This window comes from Podarcis vaucheri (genome assembly GCF_965113315.1).
Source record: "Podarcis vaucheri genome assembly, chromosome: 15".
NCBI lineage: Eukaryota > Metazoa > Chordata > Lepidosauria > Squamata > Lacertidae > Podarcis > Podarcis vaucheri.
The window spans coordinates 31,864,130-31,881,581 of NC_138753.1; the positions used below are offsets into that span (position 1 = coordinate 31,864,130).

General features: G+C 43.5%; 1 protein-coding gene across 3 annotated transcripts in view; it reads left to right on the forward strand.

Annotated features, from left to right (window-relative positions):
• The window catches only part of KIRREL3 (kirre like nephrin family adhesion molecule 3), a 767,195-nt gene that overhangs the window by 577,625 nt on the left and 172,118 nt on the right, over nt 1-17,452 (forward strand). For all 3 annotated transcript variants that reach the window (XM_082200407.1, XM_082200409.1, XM_082200408.1), the window contains one exon: nt 11,542-11,699. In XM_082200407.1, the coding sequence (XP_082056533.1) occupies nt 11,542-11,699 (158 nt within the window). The remainder of the gene's footprint in view (nt 1-11,541; nt 11,700-17,452) is intronic.

Consider the following 17,452-nt stretch of genomic DNA (forward strand, 5'->3'; position numbering starts at 1 on the left):
TATCTGTTTATCAGCTTCTTCTAACTCCCGGGTAATCCAATAGACCAGTGCAGGCATCAAACAAAAGCTTAGAAAACAAGGTGGTTGCGTCAGTGTATGGGAGATGGGATTATTCCACACTTGGATCTGTTGCCATCTTACACAGCACGCCACGGGCTTTTTAAACTTGTGAACTCTCAAAACTTCAGCACCATTCTGAGTTGGCCACAGTCAAAATGCATGCCATTTCATAAGCATGCATAAGAAGTATTCAGTTGCCCAAGTGGAGAGTTACTTCGTTTGAACCCAAGAGGTTCCTGAAGGGAAGAGAAGTTCTTTTCACAGTAAGACTAGCAGGCTTGGGATGTTTTCCAACACATTTCCAAGTCCTGCCCATCACTAACCTGCTGGAGGGGGTTGTGGAGTTTGAACCAGCACGGAGATTGGTAAACACTGACTGTGTGGTGGATGGAGAAGAAATTATTTTGATCCACTGTTGACATAAAAAACGACAAAATCAGATGTTCCCAAACTTGCCTACAGATTGGAATCCAGCTCCCTGCTCTGGCTTCTAGTTGCTGAAAAACAAGAACTCAAAGGAGGATTCGTTCCAAAGGCTTTACTGTTTAGATTGCTGCCATGCTTGTGCAAATCGCTGGTTTATGGCACAACAGGCAATACACATAATTAATCCTCAGTACAGCTAGAAATAAGACAGCTAATCAAATTTCTTAAGCTTTAGATGTTGATCTGACACCAGCACATCCCCTTACTATCCCTATATATATATTCAACTTAGTGCAGCAAGCATTTCTGCAATCTCTGCTTATTTTATGGGTGAATGCACTGAAAAACATTGAAAATGTACATCTTATGGTTTTGTTTTGTTTTAAGTCTGCACAAAATGCTTAAAATGGGATGAAATGGTCCTATGATCAACCTGATATTTGCCCAACTTTAGTTTGTGTGAACATGGTGCTGCATTAAGGGTGTCTCCAGAAAATAAGCCAAGCCACATTCTGTGGAGAGAGGGCGGTGGGGGGGGGAGACCACCCAGCCCCTGCCAAGATCCTCCATGAATTTGTTTAATCCCCTTTTAAAGATAGTTGGTATCACTATTTCTTGCGGCAGTGAATTCCAGTGTCGTCCTGCAGTCCATTTTGCTGACTTGCCTTTTGGTTGCAAGCACTCACATGGAGTCATTGCGTGACCAGGCGGCAACAGCCCCAGCCCCCAGGGATCATAAGGAAGGAATAAAGACTCTTGACAACATTATATGGAATTAAAATTAGGCCACAACTTTATTAAACTTCCGAATGTAGGAAGACCTTGGCTTAGGCCTTCGGTGTGTATCCCTCATAGCCCCCCAGCTGGGGAGGAACTGGGGCACATCAAGGTAAATGGGATATGGGGGTGCTATGCGAGACGTAAGTGTTGTAGGCAACCCAGCCCTTATACCAGCATGCAGGGTAGTTCACTGACAGCCTTTCAGTGTATGTCCAGTGACACCTATATATATAACCCCTTTAAGAGGGGGACCCTGGAATCGCCACCACAGGGGGGTGAGTCACCACTTCACACACACACACACACACACACACCATACAGGGAAGAAAAGACTAAAGGATTCCACCCAAGACCATAACTGCCCAAGTTGTGATGAACTGTTACAGGGAAGACAAAACCTGCCAATGCAGGAAAATTTCTTCCCGGTCCTTCAGCAGCAACCAGTCAAAGACCGTAGCAGCACCCACTAAACAGGACGAAAAAGTTAACCTGCAAACTGGAAAACATTAAACAAAGGGAGAGTAGGGAGGGTGAATCTCCAGAGCTGGCTGCCTGTCTGTTGTCGGCTCCACTACCTATTTAAACTGGGACTGGCCCCACCTCCCAGCAAGAAACTTGATTAGTGAGGCTGGGTGTGAAACTCCAAAAATTAGCACTGAGAGGCAAGCCAGTCCCTGTTTGCCAGTAAGCTCCCTAGGAACTGTTGCTCCACGCGCGATCCCGCAAAGGGCACCCACAATGTAAAGTGTGAGTGTTCATTACGCTCTCTCTGTTGCCTCAGTAGTCAATTCTGTTATCCAGAAGGAGAACATAAGGAAAGGGTTTCTGCTGAGCCTTGCTCTGCCATGGAATTGCTTCTTGATTTTTACTCAGCTTGCTTTCCTGCCTTGGTTAAGTCCTTTTCTCCTCCCCCCTCTCCTGCGACTCATAAAATGGGTCTAATACTTTTGCGACACTTAGTGCAATAAAATGTGCAAAGCCTTTAGAAATCCTCTTAAGAAGAAGCTAAATATTGATTATTATTCATACAGCAATTATTGTCCCTTTCAGGGAAGAAGATTATTGCTGTCATTAACATTACTAGCAGCATCTAAGTGGTTGTATTTAAAACCTAGAAGAAAACCTGTCAATTGGATTAATGTGTGTCCTACAAAGATGACTCTTAGAATGAACCCCCTGCTCCGTCCCCAACCCTCCTCCCCAGACATCATGCTTTCAGTAAGGAATAAACTACCCGCCTTGCATCCATACATTGCTAGGGATGCATCTGGAATTCTTTTTATGCAAACATCCCCCTAGATTTTTTTAGTTTTTAGTTTTTAGTTTTTTTATTAAATTTGTATACCCCCCTTCATCCGTAGATCTCAGGGTGGTTCAAAACATAAAAAGACAAGATAAGAAATATTAAATACAATCGTACCTCAGAAGTTGAACGCCTTGTGAATCGAACATTTTGGCTCCTGGGTGCCACAAACCCGGAAATGAGTGTTCTGGTTTGCAAATGTTCTTTGGAACCCGAACGTCCAATGCAGGTTCCGTGGGTTCTGATTGGCTGCAGGAGCTTCCTGCAGCCAATCGGAATCCACACCTTGGTTTCCGAACATTTTGGAAGTCGTATGGACTTCCGGAACGGATTCAATTTGACTTCCGAGGTATGACAGCATCTAATAAGAACAAGAACAAAACAAAACAATAATTCTTCTCCCTCTCACACGAACACATTTTAAAGGGTATAGAAGGTTAATCACACAAAGGCCTAGTTGGAGAGGAACGTTTTGACCTGGTGCCTGAAGATGTATAATGAGGGCGCCAGCCGAACCCCACAGGGGAGAGCGTTCCACAAATGGGGAGCTACTGCAGAAAAGGCCTGTTCTCATGGTGCCACCCTCCAGACCTCTTAAGGAGGAGGCAGGTGAAGAAGGCCCTCAGATGATGAGCTCAAGGTCCAGGTAGTTTCATATGGAGAGAGGTAGTCCTTGAGATATTGAGGTCCTGAGCTGTTTAAGGCTTTGTAGGTCAATGAAGAAATTTAAGAACTATCTTAAGAAACATTGTAAAATCAATGAGTGTTAAAATGATGCGACTTTAGAAATTAAGTGGTTTACAGCTGTAAAGATTAAGTTAAAAAAAAGAAAGGTTAACAATTAGATAAAATTAAGGGTGAGGATTTGCTGAACTGAATATTTGAAATTGGAATGCAGAAAGGGGAGGTATGAGGAGGTTGGTGAAGTAAGTGTTAAGAAAATAAGGATTTGAAATTATACTTGTTTTTTCTTGTTTGTGTTTGTTTGTATTGTTGTGTTTGATTATATAATTTGTGAAACTTTAATAAATATTTTATATATATATAAAAGGCTTTGTAGGTCAAAACCAGCACTTGTTTTGTTCCTATACAGGACATGATGAAATAGGAATCCTCCCATTTTATTCTTATTCAACTTCTTCAGTGAATCAATCTCTTTACTATGGTCAGTGACACGGAATCATAGATTCAAAGAACTGTAGAGTTGGAAGGGACCACAATCAATATTCAAAAATAAACTTCGTACCCATATCTAAAAGAATACCAAACAAAACATAATAGAAAACCATAACAGTAGAATTACTAATAACTGTATCGTACTATAGAATGCCAGGCATAGAAAACAAACTGTAAGTTTGCAAAAATTAACCCCTAGGGTTTTTTATATGCAGCAGCACAATGTTTGACACCCTGAAAGAGATGGATGCCTTCTGATTTGAAAGGAGTAGAAAAGGATATAAATGTATCTGATTATCCTGGGGTTTTCCATAAAAATCATCAAGTAAAAATATTACGTTTATCATGATAAAAAGAGCATTACATAAGAACATGAGCTATCAGTTGCACCTCTCCAGATTCACAGGGACTTTGACAGTAGGGGTTTTCGTGGAGCCTCCACTCAAGAACTGCTGATGGAAAAACATTCAAACACACCAGAGAAAAGACTTTGAGATCTTTTTCAATAGAGAGCACATATAGTTCACTGATTTATAGGGCTGAAGCTATTATTTATAGGGCTAAATTGATATTATTACTATTTGCAGAGTTTGTAGCGTTTGCTGGAGCTTTCAGTTCATGCAGTCCACATGCTCCTACATTATTTACTTACTTAATACATTTGTATATTACTTTTCCTCCCACCAGGAGGGTCTAACTTGGCCTGCAAAGCCGTTTCCCCCAAACCACACCCACCTGCTCATGACATCATCAGATGGGCACTAGGTAAGGTTTAAATCCTGTTCAGTTCTGCAGGATCCCTTGCATTGAGATTCCCAGCTAAAACAGAAGGTTCCCTCCATCATTTTAGATGAGGTTTCCATGCAACCCTGCATGGAATCCCCTGCTAAAATGATGGTAAAATGCCCCCATAGTGGAGAATTCTAAAGCATGTGCCTCCCTGAATCAGGAAGGGGTGTGCAACAGAGGTGCCTGTGGAAACAGAGGGATTTTCAACCATTGTGGTGTTTCCATGTACAGCTGTGTGTGTGAGATCTCCTGCTAAAATCATAAGAACCCTCTTTTTAGCAGAGGATTCTAAATAAGACTCCTTCCTTGTTTAGGGAGGGTTGTGCATCAGGATCTCCTGCTAAAATTGAGGGGTTTTAACTATTGTTTTAATGGACACAGGTGGCGCTGTGGTCTAAACCACTGAGCCTAGGGCTTGCTGATCAGAAGTTAAGCGGCTCGAATCCCTGCGACGGGGTGAGCTCCTGTTGCTCGGTCCTGCTCCTGCCAACCTAGCAGTTTGAAAGCACATCAAAGTGCAAATAGATAAATAGGTATTGCTCCGGTGGGAAGGTAAATTGTGTTTCCATGTGCTGCTCTGGTTTTGCCAGAAACAGTTTAGTCATGCGAGCCACATGACCCAGAAAAACTGTCTACGGACAAACACCAGCTCCCTCAGCCTATAGAGCGAGATGAGCACCACAACCCCAGAGTCATCCACGACTGGACCTAATGGTCAGGAGTACCTTTACTTCTACCTTAATCATTGTTTTAGCAATGAATTTCATGAAATTCATGCATAGGATCCCCTGCTAAAACAATAGTTGGGTCCCATTCTGCAGACAAATCTCAGGTGCACTGTTCCTTGAATCGGAAGAAGGTGTGCATTATACTCTCCTGCTGAAAAAGAGGGTATTTTACCATCACTTCAGGAGGGGATCCATGGAAACCCCTGCTAAAACAAGGGAAGAAAGCCTTCTTTTTAACAGTGCCTTGCAAAGTGTTTTGAAGTCCCAACTTTGGCACTTGAAAGTGTCATGCACATGACATTATTGTGATGTCATGTGATTGCCAGGTGGGTGATCCCATCCACCTGCTAAATTTGGCCCATGAGGCTGAGCCCAATAAGGATCTGGCCCATGGAGCAAACAAGGTTCCTCACCCATAATATAAGCAATCCCATCGATATGATTTGTTTGTTTGCAGTGTGCTTCAGCAATATGCATCAGTGTCAATGGGCAAAAAATCTGAAATGAGCTGAAGGAACTCGGCGCATTTCGAAAATTAAGTTTATGAATTTTTGTGGATAAGCTGAATTTCTGGTAGGAAAGTTCAAGAAGAAGAAAAGGAGGATAATCTGCTCATCTCTACATATTACTAGTCAGAACAAATGAGATCCGGATTCCCACCTCTGAAGCATGATGCATTCTTTGGCAAACGTAGTGGTTTCAGATTAATTTCAGCATAGTAATGGAAAGCTTCTTGTGAAATTTCTGATACTTTAGAGTGAGCAGTCACAGCTAATACACATATTTTAGTTAGGTCTGAACCCTTGTCACTCATGCTCAGTATAGTCTCCATGTTTTCACTGGGTATAAAAGTGTGTGTGCGTGCACGTGCGCATGTACAGTATTCTAATGAAGAGACTTAATGTTATTTTAATAGTGTAATTTTTAAAGTTTGTGTTTATATTCTAAATTGGTTCTCATCCGTGCTATAAGCAATTCACCTTTCTGGAGGTTTAAAATACATAACCACAAAAAGCCCACCTGAATCTTATCCCATTTCACCTCAGGTACAGCATCTTGACCCAGGTATCCAGGTTCCCAGTTCTCCATCATCTGGGGGGAAAGCTGTAAATACAGAGAAGAACCATAGCTCAGTGAGAGAGTTGCTGGAAGCCACAGTAAGGGAGAAAGCTTTTTGTGTTCTGGTCGTGCTTGTGAGATTTCAGCAGGCGTTCAAGTGGCCACTGTGAAAACAAGATGTTAGACTAGATGGGCCATTGGACTGCTCCAGCAAGCTCTTAGGTTTATATTAGACACAATTGCTTTGCAAAACTGTGTATTAGGAAAAAATGCACGAAAATGTGTACATCAGGAGAAGTTTGCCCTAAAATGCTGGTGAATTTTCATGAGGACTTTTTAAAAAAATTGCAAAGTGATGTGGAGAACGAAACCTAAGCTTGGAAAAATGAGAAACTGATACAGTCATACCTCATGTTACGTCTGCTTCATGTTATGTTCTTTCAGGATACGTCCCGTGGTGACCTGGAAATACCGGAAAGGGTTACTTTCGGGTTTCACCACTTGTGCATGCACAGACATGCAAAATGACGTCATGTGCATGCACAGAAGCAGCGAATCGCAACCCACACGTGCGCAGACGTGGGTTGTGTTCTTATCATGTTGTGAACAGGCCTCCAAAATGGATCCCATTCGCAACCAGAGGTACCACTGTATTTACAAATTTGCCCATCCCTTCCTAGCATATAACCATACTTGGACTAGCATCATTTTCATTGTCTAGAAGCATACACCCAGATCTTTTCAAATGTGGCATACCCTCCAACAACCTGCTCCTTTTTTGGTCCTGAGCTCTCGTGAGAGCTAACTGATTCACACAAAAGGGTGAGACACAAAACAAACAAAAAAGGTTTTTTGATCCGGTGCTCTGGTGTGAGCCAGCTGACTTGCACCACAGCACTGGACCAAAATAAAGGACATTCCAGGATCCAATCAGAAGCCAGGATGGCTTCTTTCATTCTGGGATGTCCTACTTAAAACAGGACAGTTGAGGGATATGATGTGGCTCTGGCTCAAAACAGAGTCTGAACCTGGAGGCAGAGCAATTTCCAATCCCCACATTACCCAAAGGAAGTGACACTTTTGAACATGCCTGGGGGTGTCTCCTTCATATAAAGAGAGGTTGAAAATGCTTCCCTTCTTTCTAGCAAGCTCTCCTCAGCACTGCTTGCTCCTCCTCCCTTCTGAAAGATGGAGGTGCTGTTTATGAGGAGGGTACAAGCAGCTCAAAAGGAAGGGGTGTGCCCTCCATTGTTCATTTGTTTTCCTCTAAGCTTTCCTTGAGAATACTTTGGGGGGGGGAGCCTTAAAGTTTGTTTTTTTTTTAAAAAAATGTCTCTGAAAGCTCTAAAAAATGTGTTTTGAGGCAAGCCAAGGGGAATTCGCCCATCACTAATTTTATGGTGTTAGCTTGTTTTTATAATGTTGCTGCTTGCTCTGAGCCTATGTGGAAAGAGTGGATTATAAATCTAAAGGCACGTAGATATATGGCAGTGTAAGAATTTAGTGGCACATGGGTGCTATAAACTCTCTAGGCCTCAGCTTCTCTGAAAATGCTTTTTTTTTTTTTGCGCCTGTAATGTGGGATGGAGACACACACACACACACTCCTAGCAAGCTGTCAAGATGGCAATTTGAATGATGGAGGTTTTTTTTCTAGAGGAAGGATGAAAAATCCCTGATGTCATCCGAGTCAAAATTCGCAGCAAAGTCTTATTTGATAAGAGAGATAGCTGCAGAACCTCCCTTGAGATGAGGAGTGCCTCTTGTTTATTAAGCGAAGGTTGGCAGGTGATACAATACAAAAATAGTCCCTGCAATTGTGCTAATAAGTATAAAGAACTGCCTTTCCACCGTTGCTGAAGAGTTGGGTTTAGGGCTTCTTATTGTACCTTCCTCAGACTTGTTTGTTGACTATTGGTGGGCCTGTTCCAAATCATTATGAGAATCCTCTTCTGCTCTGACCAGTGAGCAAGTGGCTTTTGAATGCTTTTTAAAAAATAAATAAATTAGGAAATACTATATGACCTGCTCTGGCCTATTATTGTTAAGTGGTTTCCTTACTGGCCTGACTGGTTTCCCCAGAATTATAGACTTGGGTGATTCAATGATATTGTAATCTGAAGAATGTCAAAATCAAGGTTTGTGAAGAAAATAGGACCAATGCTCATCTTTCAGGTGACAGGGAATGGCAATCAATAGGATTTTAAATAAAGATCTGTGTGCGATGCAGCTAAGGTTTAAAGCAAATTAAGACAATCTGTTAAAATAAACAAATTGGTCTGTATCCAAGTTAGTGCCAAGTTAAAATCACTTAGTTAAAGTCCTATCCTTGTTCTGCTGGTGTAATGTTTGGCACCAGGGGAAAGTTGTTGAGCAAGAGAATGCATGTGTAGGTTGCTGGTGACTTAGTTGCTCAATCTGTTGTGCAATTAGTTTCTGCTGGCACAGCTGGTGACTTGGTTTCCTCTGCTGCACAGTTTTAAAACCCACCCATCTGCTAGCACAAGAGCATTAGATACATCCCATTAGTTTGTATCATAGGGGAGACAGAGGAGAAGTGGGACCTGGAACAAAAAGCCGCAGTGTAGGTAAAGGTAAAGGGGCCCCTGGCCATTAGGTCCAGTCGCGGACGACTCTGGGGTTGCGGTGCTCATCTCGCTTTACTGGCCGAGGGAGCCGGCGTACAGCTTCCGGGTCATGTGGCCAGCATGTCTAAGCTGCTTCTGGCGAACCAGAGCAGCACACAGAAACGCTGTTTACCTTCCCGCCGGAGCAGTACCTATTTATCTACTTGCACTTCAGGCTTTCAAACTGCTAGGTTGGCAGGAGCAGGGACCGAGCAACCGTCGCAGGGATTCGAACCGTCAACCTTCTGATCGGCAAGTCCTAGGCTCTGTGGTTTAACCCACAGTGCCACCCGCGTCAGGATAGTTACCTCTTAACAGAATTGCACAATTGACATCCAACATTCTGTGGCTCCTTGAAACCACTGAGCATGCTTGGTGCGCATTTGCTTTGGTTTTTCCTCCTAATATTTAGTACTTTTGCATACCTCAGAATTCTCCCAGGCATGCTAATCCCTGTCTCTTATTTATCGGTACTGCCATTCTGCATGCAATAGTGTCGACACTCAACCACCCGAGTTCTCAATTTGAAGGACTTATGCAGGGCTCTCAGTGCTTGCACAATGTTACAGTAGACATTACAAGAAATAGCAGAGAAGTGATTCTAGGCAGTGGGTTCTTGATGACTCTTGTAACATCCCATTTCAACCTAAAATTGATGCTCCACATCCTCCTGGAACAGACACACAAACGGAGCTACATGAACATATTCACGGCTTCAGCTGCGAAAGCTGTCGCCCAGTGCTCTGATTCATGTCTCAAATAGAATGAAATAATCTAGTTATACACCACTGTTCTTTGTTTTAGACCAAATCTCTTGCTTTGCATTCTGGACTAAATGACAGCTTTTGCCCCCGGCCTTCATAAAGTAATATGTGTGCACCTCAGCAGGAGAAGCCCGTCAGCGATGTGGTAAATAAATAAAGTGGAGGAAATATGTTATTGCTTTCATATCTAAAGCTCACTCAGACAATAAAGGTTCAGCAAAGAAAACCCATCCCAAGCCTAAACTGTCTGTTGACTACCTGCAGATACCATAAATGTCTAGTGTAGAAACAGTAATAGAACATCTCTGGAATAAGCTGGTACACTTAGTAATGTATTGAAAGGAAATCAGATTCTTTGTTCCCTAAATACCTTAGGCTGTTAAATATGATTGATTTCAACCAACAGCCTTGATGGAGAGCATGTCCCTTTGATGGCATCCACCTTCCTCTCCTAAAAACCCAGGGTGAGGAATCTTTTTGGCTATGCAGGTCTGATCCTCAGACATGGCTGAGACAGTCTTGGGCAAAGAGGGTAGGAGCCTGGAGCCGTGGGGGCAGAAGGCAGAAAGAAGCTTAGATCATGAGGACAGCTTTAGCAAAAAGGAGGAGGTGGTTGGAAGCAACAACAAAGAGCTGGATCTGGATCTAGCAACCCCAGTGGTGAGGTAGGAGAGCTGTAGGAAGTTTGTTATGGAAGCAGGATCTAGTGATGAAAAGAGGACCCAATTGTTAAGAGTAAGGGACTCACTGTTTGGAGATAAGACTCACTCTGGGGCTGTGAGGATCCTGGGGACCTTGGGCAGCGATAAGGAACATGTCACAGCATGTGTAAGTAAATGAATAAATACTAGGAGGTAGGAATCAATCAAACTGAATAAGATTCAACTTCTTCACATGTTCACCCTTCCAGCTTAGTACAGCCCATGTAAGTTATACCGGGAATGCAGTAAGTCCAAATCACTCTTGCAATAACAAAATAAGAGGGTGCACACCTACATCACATTTGCTCTCCCTCTCCTTGTTTTGTTGTAACATGTGAAAAAATAAAGGAAGGGGGTGGGGCTGAGCAAGTGGGAGAAATAAGCAGCCATGTTCAGCATTCCCCGTGCACTCCAAAGGGTAACCCAGCTAACCACAGAAACTTTTTTCATATTATTTTTAAACTAAATAAAAAATCTGTATTCATAATCTACAATAAATCCCTCCCCCATGTATTAGTTTCCATATTCGCATACCAAACTGGTATTCACACCCTGCACAATGGAGGTTTCTTCCACAAAAGGTCACGTTTCAAGTTCTGGATGATTTAGTCCCGAATAAATGCACATTTTTCATTTTGACCTCAAAAATCAGCAATTGTGTGCACTAGAATAACAGCAGCACCAGACAAAAAGTATTGAGTTGGGAGAAAACTCACCCTCTGTATCACCCTTTAACCAAATGCCTTGAATAGGGGAACAAATATGTGATCAAAGCATGTTATACAATGTGCTTTAAATCCCTTTGTGTACATCTCTTTATTGGGTTACAGCAAGTTCTCCATGTATGAAGTGCCTTATTATGAAACTATATTTCAATGCACCCCTATTGTACAACACCTTGTTATTGTACTGTTGGCGACATGGCTGGTGCTGATGCTGCCAGAAGCAATCTTTTTTTCCCTTTTTTATGCCTCCTCAGCTTGGCTGATTCATTCTGCAGATCAAGTGTGGATTTCAGCATATTGTGTCATGCTTATTCTCTTGGATCGGTATATCCTGCCCCCTCTCTAATCTGGTGGGTTTTGTTCTGAAGCTCATAAATTGCACCACACTCTGTTTTCTCTACAGTGCCTCCGGATGATCCCATAATTATTGGAGGGCCCGTCATTAGTCTGCGAGCTGGAGATCCTCTGAATCTGACCTGCCACGCAGACAATGCTAAACCAGCAGCATCCATTATTTGGATGAGGAGAGGAGAAGTAATAAATGGAGCAACCTATTCCAAGGTAAGGGTCTGAGATTTGGCACTGGGGTCAGGGTGGGCGTCAAAGAGGACAGCTAAGGCCCACCCAGGTGGTGATGACTTGGCTGACCTAGAGATGGACCTTCACAGGGAGAACTCAAGTCACATTATTAGTAAAAAAAAATATATTTCTACAATCTTCCATCATGGAACTCGAGGTTCCATACATAGCATTCCCAAAGGGTCTTTCAACCAGGGGTCTGCAACCTGCGGCTCCGGAGCCGCACGTGGCTCTTTTACACCTTTGCCGTGGCTCCGGGGCAGATACTAGCGAGGGGAGGAGGCACATTGTGCGCCCCGACACTCCCCACTGTGGCGGGCGCTGTACTGGCTGTGATGTCGCATGGGGACGGTGCGTGCGTTAGTCACGCACCATCCCAACGTCACCTTCCCGCCCACTGTCAGATCAGAGGGCAGCGTCGCGCATGCTTTAAATGTCACAATGGTTTTGCGGCTCCCAGGTGTTTTTTTTCCTTCGGAAACGGGTCCAAGTGGCTCTTTTTGTCTTAAAGGTTGCAGACCCCTGAACCAGGCATTGACCCAGTCCAGACCCGCTTAGCTAAGTTGCCTCAAATGCCCTCACATCCTAGACTGGGAGGACTTTTTGTGGTGGGACAGAGATATATTATCCCTGTCTCACAGCAATAGAATCCCTGGTCTGCAGAGTTACAACACATCAAGAGTTTGATGCTATCAGCTGTGGATTGAATTGAGGAAGGAGTTTTTATCACACTGTATTTGTTAATTTGCTTAACACTAGAATTCTAGGTCTGCTAAATCACAATACAGCAGGAGGTTCAATGCTATTGATTGATTGATTGATTGATTGATTGATTGATTGATTTGAGATCAATGATTTCCCCCCCTTAAACATCTCACTGTATCTGTTAATTGCCAGGATATCAGCTGTGAATGGCTACAGTTAATTACATGATTATCAATGCTTGTACTTTTCTGTGTTTCATTTCCCTCTGACCTCACTGTTTACAATCCCCATTGCCACAAACCAAGTGTGTGTATGCATACCTGTCTCTCAGGATAACACTTCATGCATCTGATGGACTGAAGTCCCCCAAAGCTTGGGCCATAATGAATCCATTTTTCTTTAAGGTGCTTCTAGATTCTACTGCACCAAAAACAGTAAAAGTTAGCAGAGTTGCCCCTCTTGAAAAAGAAAAGGAGAGGAGAGGGGAAAGGTAGAGGAGGGAGATCAGATCTCCAAGGTCATAACAAAATGATGATTAAACACACACAGACATATAAAAGCCCAGCCACTGAAAAGAGGCCCTTGAGGTATTGGGGTCCTGAGCCACGTAACGCTTTATAGGTCAAAACCAACACATTGAATTGAGCCCAGAAACTAATTGGTATAGAGAGAAGGGAACTCTATACTAATCAGTATAGAGAGGGAAATTATTATTATTTTCCTAATGATCAGAAACTCCCCTTCTACTATGTATTTTGAAAAGTGCTTTGTTTCTCTGTTCGCAGTGCATTTGGACAGCTTGTCCAAATTTAGCAACATGATTTTTGAGATCAAGGAGCGTATTTTCACCCTTGTTTAGATACATAAATGGATACCATTTTGACTCAAGATGGTGGACCGAACCTTTCAATACTGTACGGATTTAAACCGCTAATTTCAAAACTGTTGTCGTCTTTGTTTGTTTGTTTCTTAGAATTCCCGAGCAACGTTGGTTATAAGGCTGCCAGTGCATTTTAATTGCAGCAATAACATTACAAGCTTTCTCAGATGGCCTGAAACTGCCTCTGCATATGGGCAGAGGTGATGGCAGGCAGCTTGGTGAAATGGATTGTGAGCGAGCACAGGAACAGAATTTTTAAAGCAAGCATTTTGACAAAATAAACATTATTCAGGGCAAAATGGTCTCCAGTGCAGGTGTGGAGGCCTTAGCCGGTCTGTGTAGCCTCCTTACGTCCCCTGCTGTGAGCTTGACACCAGGCTACAATTTCTCAAAGAGTGTTCTGTGCCCAAGTGCAGCATTTATATTAGTTTCTAAGAGTTTGTTTCCACTGAAAAGAAAATTCTTCTGCTGGAAATGCCACTAAGGAGCCTCTCAGGCAGGTGAGAAGTGCATGAGCGCAGGGAGCAAAAGAAACCACAGTGATCTCTCTGTATTTATACGTAACAATCACTGAGGTGCCCATATCACCTTCATACCTTTCAAGCGCAACTTTGTCTTTGGCCATCTTGAAGTTTTTGCTACAGTATGAGTGCATATTTACATCCCTTTGCCAAATATTTGGAGAAAGCCCCTAGTTTAGTGGTAGAGCATCTTCTTTGCTGGATGGGTTAAAGCACAGAGCCTAGGGCTTGCCAATCAGAAGGTTGGCGGTTCAATTCCCATCGATGGGGTGAGCTCCCATTGCTCGGTCCCTGCTCCTGCCAACCTAGCAGTTCGAAAGCACATCAAAGTGCAAGTAGATAAATAGGTACCGCTCCAGCAGGAAGGTAAATGGCGTTTCCGTGCGCTGCTCTGGTTCACCAGAAGCAGCTTAGTCATGCTGGCCACATGACCCGGAAGCTGTATGCCTGCTCCCTTGGCCAGCAAATTGAGATGAGTGCCGCAACCCCAGAGTCATCCACGACTGGACCTAATGGTCAGGGTCCCTTTACCCTTTACCTGTCCTCTTTGCATCCCACCTTTGAGGGCCAAGCCCTCACAAGGCAGTTTAAAAAACAATAATAATAACTGGGATTGAAACATTAATTTGACATGTATTATAAACAATCCATTAAAAAGCACCTGGCTAAAATGTAGTGAGCCAGCGGCAAAATATTTGAAAAGCTTGATGGAATAAAAAAACTTCAAAGGATCTGTTTGAAACCCACAGGGGGCCAAAGGAAACTTTTGGAGGAGGGAGTTCCAAAGATGTAGGATCACAACTGAAAAGGCCCTATCCTTGGTACCTACTAACCTGGCCTTTCCTAGGACAGAGGAACATTGGAAGCTGCCTTAGATGAAGTCAAACTAAGTCAGATGGGTCCACCTAGCTCAGTGCTGCCTGCACTGATGGGCAATGGCTCTCCAAAATTTCAGCAGCCCTACCTAGAGATGCTGAGATCTTCCACATGCAGGGAGGATTCTCTGGGATACAGCCTTTCCAAGAAAGTAGGGCTGGTAGAAACTATGTGCCACATCTGTACTGCAAGGAGGCAAAGTGAAAGGGGTTATTTATGGTATCTCTGAGGTTAAGGCAGCAGAGGAGTAGGCCAGTTAATGTTATTTTTATGCCTATTTAATTGGATTTTAATTTGTACTACATATACTTTAATGGAGCACACACACATTTTAATATGTATTTTTATTTAACAAAATGATGACCTTCCTCGAGCCTATGGAATGGAATAGACAACGTATTTCAATAAGCTAATATCCTCCTGTACTATGTTCCTGTCTCATCCTGCACATGGATTACTTCCTGGGAAAGATAAAAGGATAACTAATTCTGACATCAATTTCCAGATGTTTCAGCTTTCATGAACATCAGATTTCAAAGCAGAAATGAGCCAAAGGGCTGGTAGGAATGTTGGAGAATTCCAACGAAAACAGAAATAGAATCTAAGATTTCCAGTGTCGGCTTATTTGTCCCATGTTCTTCCCACAATCTGGGCCCCAAGTACCTTACAGACTGCCTGATTCTCCATCTCAGCTGCTGAGATCCTCTTGCCATGGTTGCTTTCAGTCTACAGTTGAGAGATATGTAATTGATCACATCCCTCCCCATTTGCAACGTGTTTCTTTTGCACTAAAATGGAGTGGAATAATGTAACAACAGTTTAATTTATGTAGTTCATGTAATTTGCATAATTCATTACATAAGGTATGCAAATTGTGTAATTTTGTCACAGAGGACAGTGAGGTGCATAAAGTAGTTTTTGTCAGAAGCGGAACTGAAGCAAAATGGAAACAGTGCTGCATGCGGCTAATATAGGGCGGAAAGGAAAGCAGTGCCTTCAAACATCCCTAATTGTGCTGGTCCCTTCTGCAGCAGCATGTTGCACTTTGACCTATAATCTAAGAACCCAGTTTAGGCTGTCACAAGAGCCTTGCTCAAATGACCACGTGCAATTAGGGACCCTGAATTGAGCCTCCAACTGCACAGAGACCCTACATGCATAGAATCATAGAATTGTAGAGTTGGAAGGAGCCACAAGGGTCATCTAATCCAACTTTCTACAATGCAGGATCCCAGGAACCCTGGGATCAAGAGTCTTATGTTCTGCCAACTGAGCTATCCAGCCTAGATGCATACATTTGTGCATGTGCATGTTCTGTTAGGAACATAGTAAGCTGCCTTACACTGAGTCAAAGCCATAGCTCAGTATACTGGCTGGCAGCGGCTCTCCAGGATTTCAGACAGTGATGTCTCCCAGCCCTACCTGGAAATGCCAGGGACTGAACCTGGGACCTTTTGTGTGCAAAGTAGATGCTCTGCTATTGAATCACAATTCTTTCCTAACACCTTCTTACCTTCTGATGAATGCACAGGAATCTTGAATGTGGGCAGCAGCCATGAACGAACTCAGTGCATTTTCACAGAGCGAATGATGACTAAAGCCCAGCAACGTTAGTTATATTGTTAGTGAACATAGTGTGGGTTTTCAGTCTCATGATGGAGGGAGGTTGTTCGGAAAGCTGATTTGCATGCTGATCAGTTTACACTAACAGTGGCCAGGGATCAGGGGCAGGAGAGGAAGGCAGAAACAAAATCCCATATCCTTCCTTTGCAAAATAAGATGCACAAACCGTCTCTTGGATTTCAGTCCTTGGCTAGCGGCAGCATGCTCTGGTCCAGGCCGCCTCTGTTGCCTGCCTGCAGCTTCATCTGCATTAGCCAGCCTCTTCCTCCAGGCCTTCTGCTTGCTATCGGAGAATCCAGCATCTGATTTGCATAAGCGGCGTGACCTTTCTCTCACCGCCATCTGATTTGCCTGCAGTATTATAGGAGGATTCTTGCTTTATTGCACCCAAATCCTAAGACATTTCATTTCTCCTGCCATCAGCAATCTCTCAGGAAATGGCCAACGGGTTGCTGTGTACCAAAGCTGCAGGAGAAAGAAGGTGGATGTGAGATGATGTGGGGGTGGGAGTGGGGGACCACTGATTTTTAAAGCGCAGCATGATGGCACTGTTTGTGCAGTGGCGATTTCAAATCCCTTCCCTGTGTTTCTCACAGAATATTTCCTCCCCACCCCCTTCTTGTGTAATCTTGATCAACACAACAAGCACACATTTCCTCTTCCCCAAATGCCATGTGGACACAGCAGAACAATTAAGTCCACAGCTTGACCTTGTCTCCCGGAATCTCGGGCAGCAGCCGATGCTAATTAGAACCGCAAAAGGGCTGACCTCCCCCCTCCTCTGACTTGGATGGAATTAATTCCTGTCTAGCCCATTAATATGCAAGTCTGTCAAGAGAAGGGTTTTTTTTCCCCTTCCCCTGGTTCTGGTAGAGCATTTTGCATTTGGATCCTCCTCTGCTCCCCGCCTCCGCTTTTTGTAGGCTTGTTCCCTCCTGGAGGAAGAATGGAATGCAGCAAGGCATGAAAGTGAGGATGGAGAAAGAAGCCAGCATAAGACCAAAAGAACAGCTCCACCTACACTGTTTGAGCCAGTATGCCTTTCAGTACCAGTTGTGGTTCGAGGACCCGACCCCCGCAAAGTGAAATGAAAACACAAGGACACGTGATATAAGGTTGATGGGCTAGAA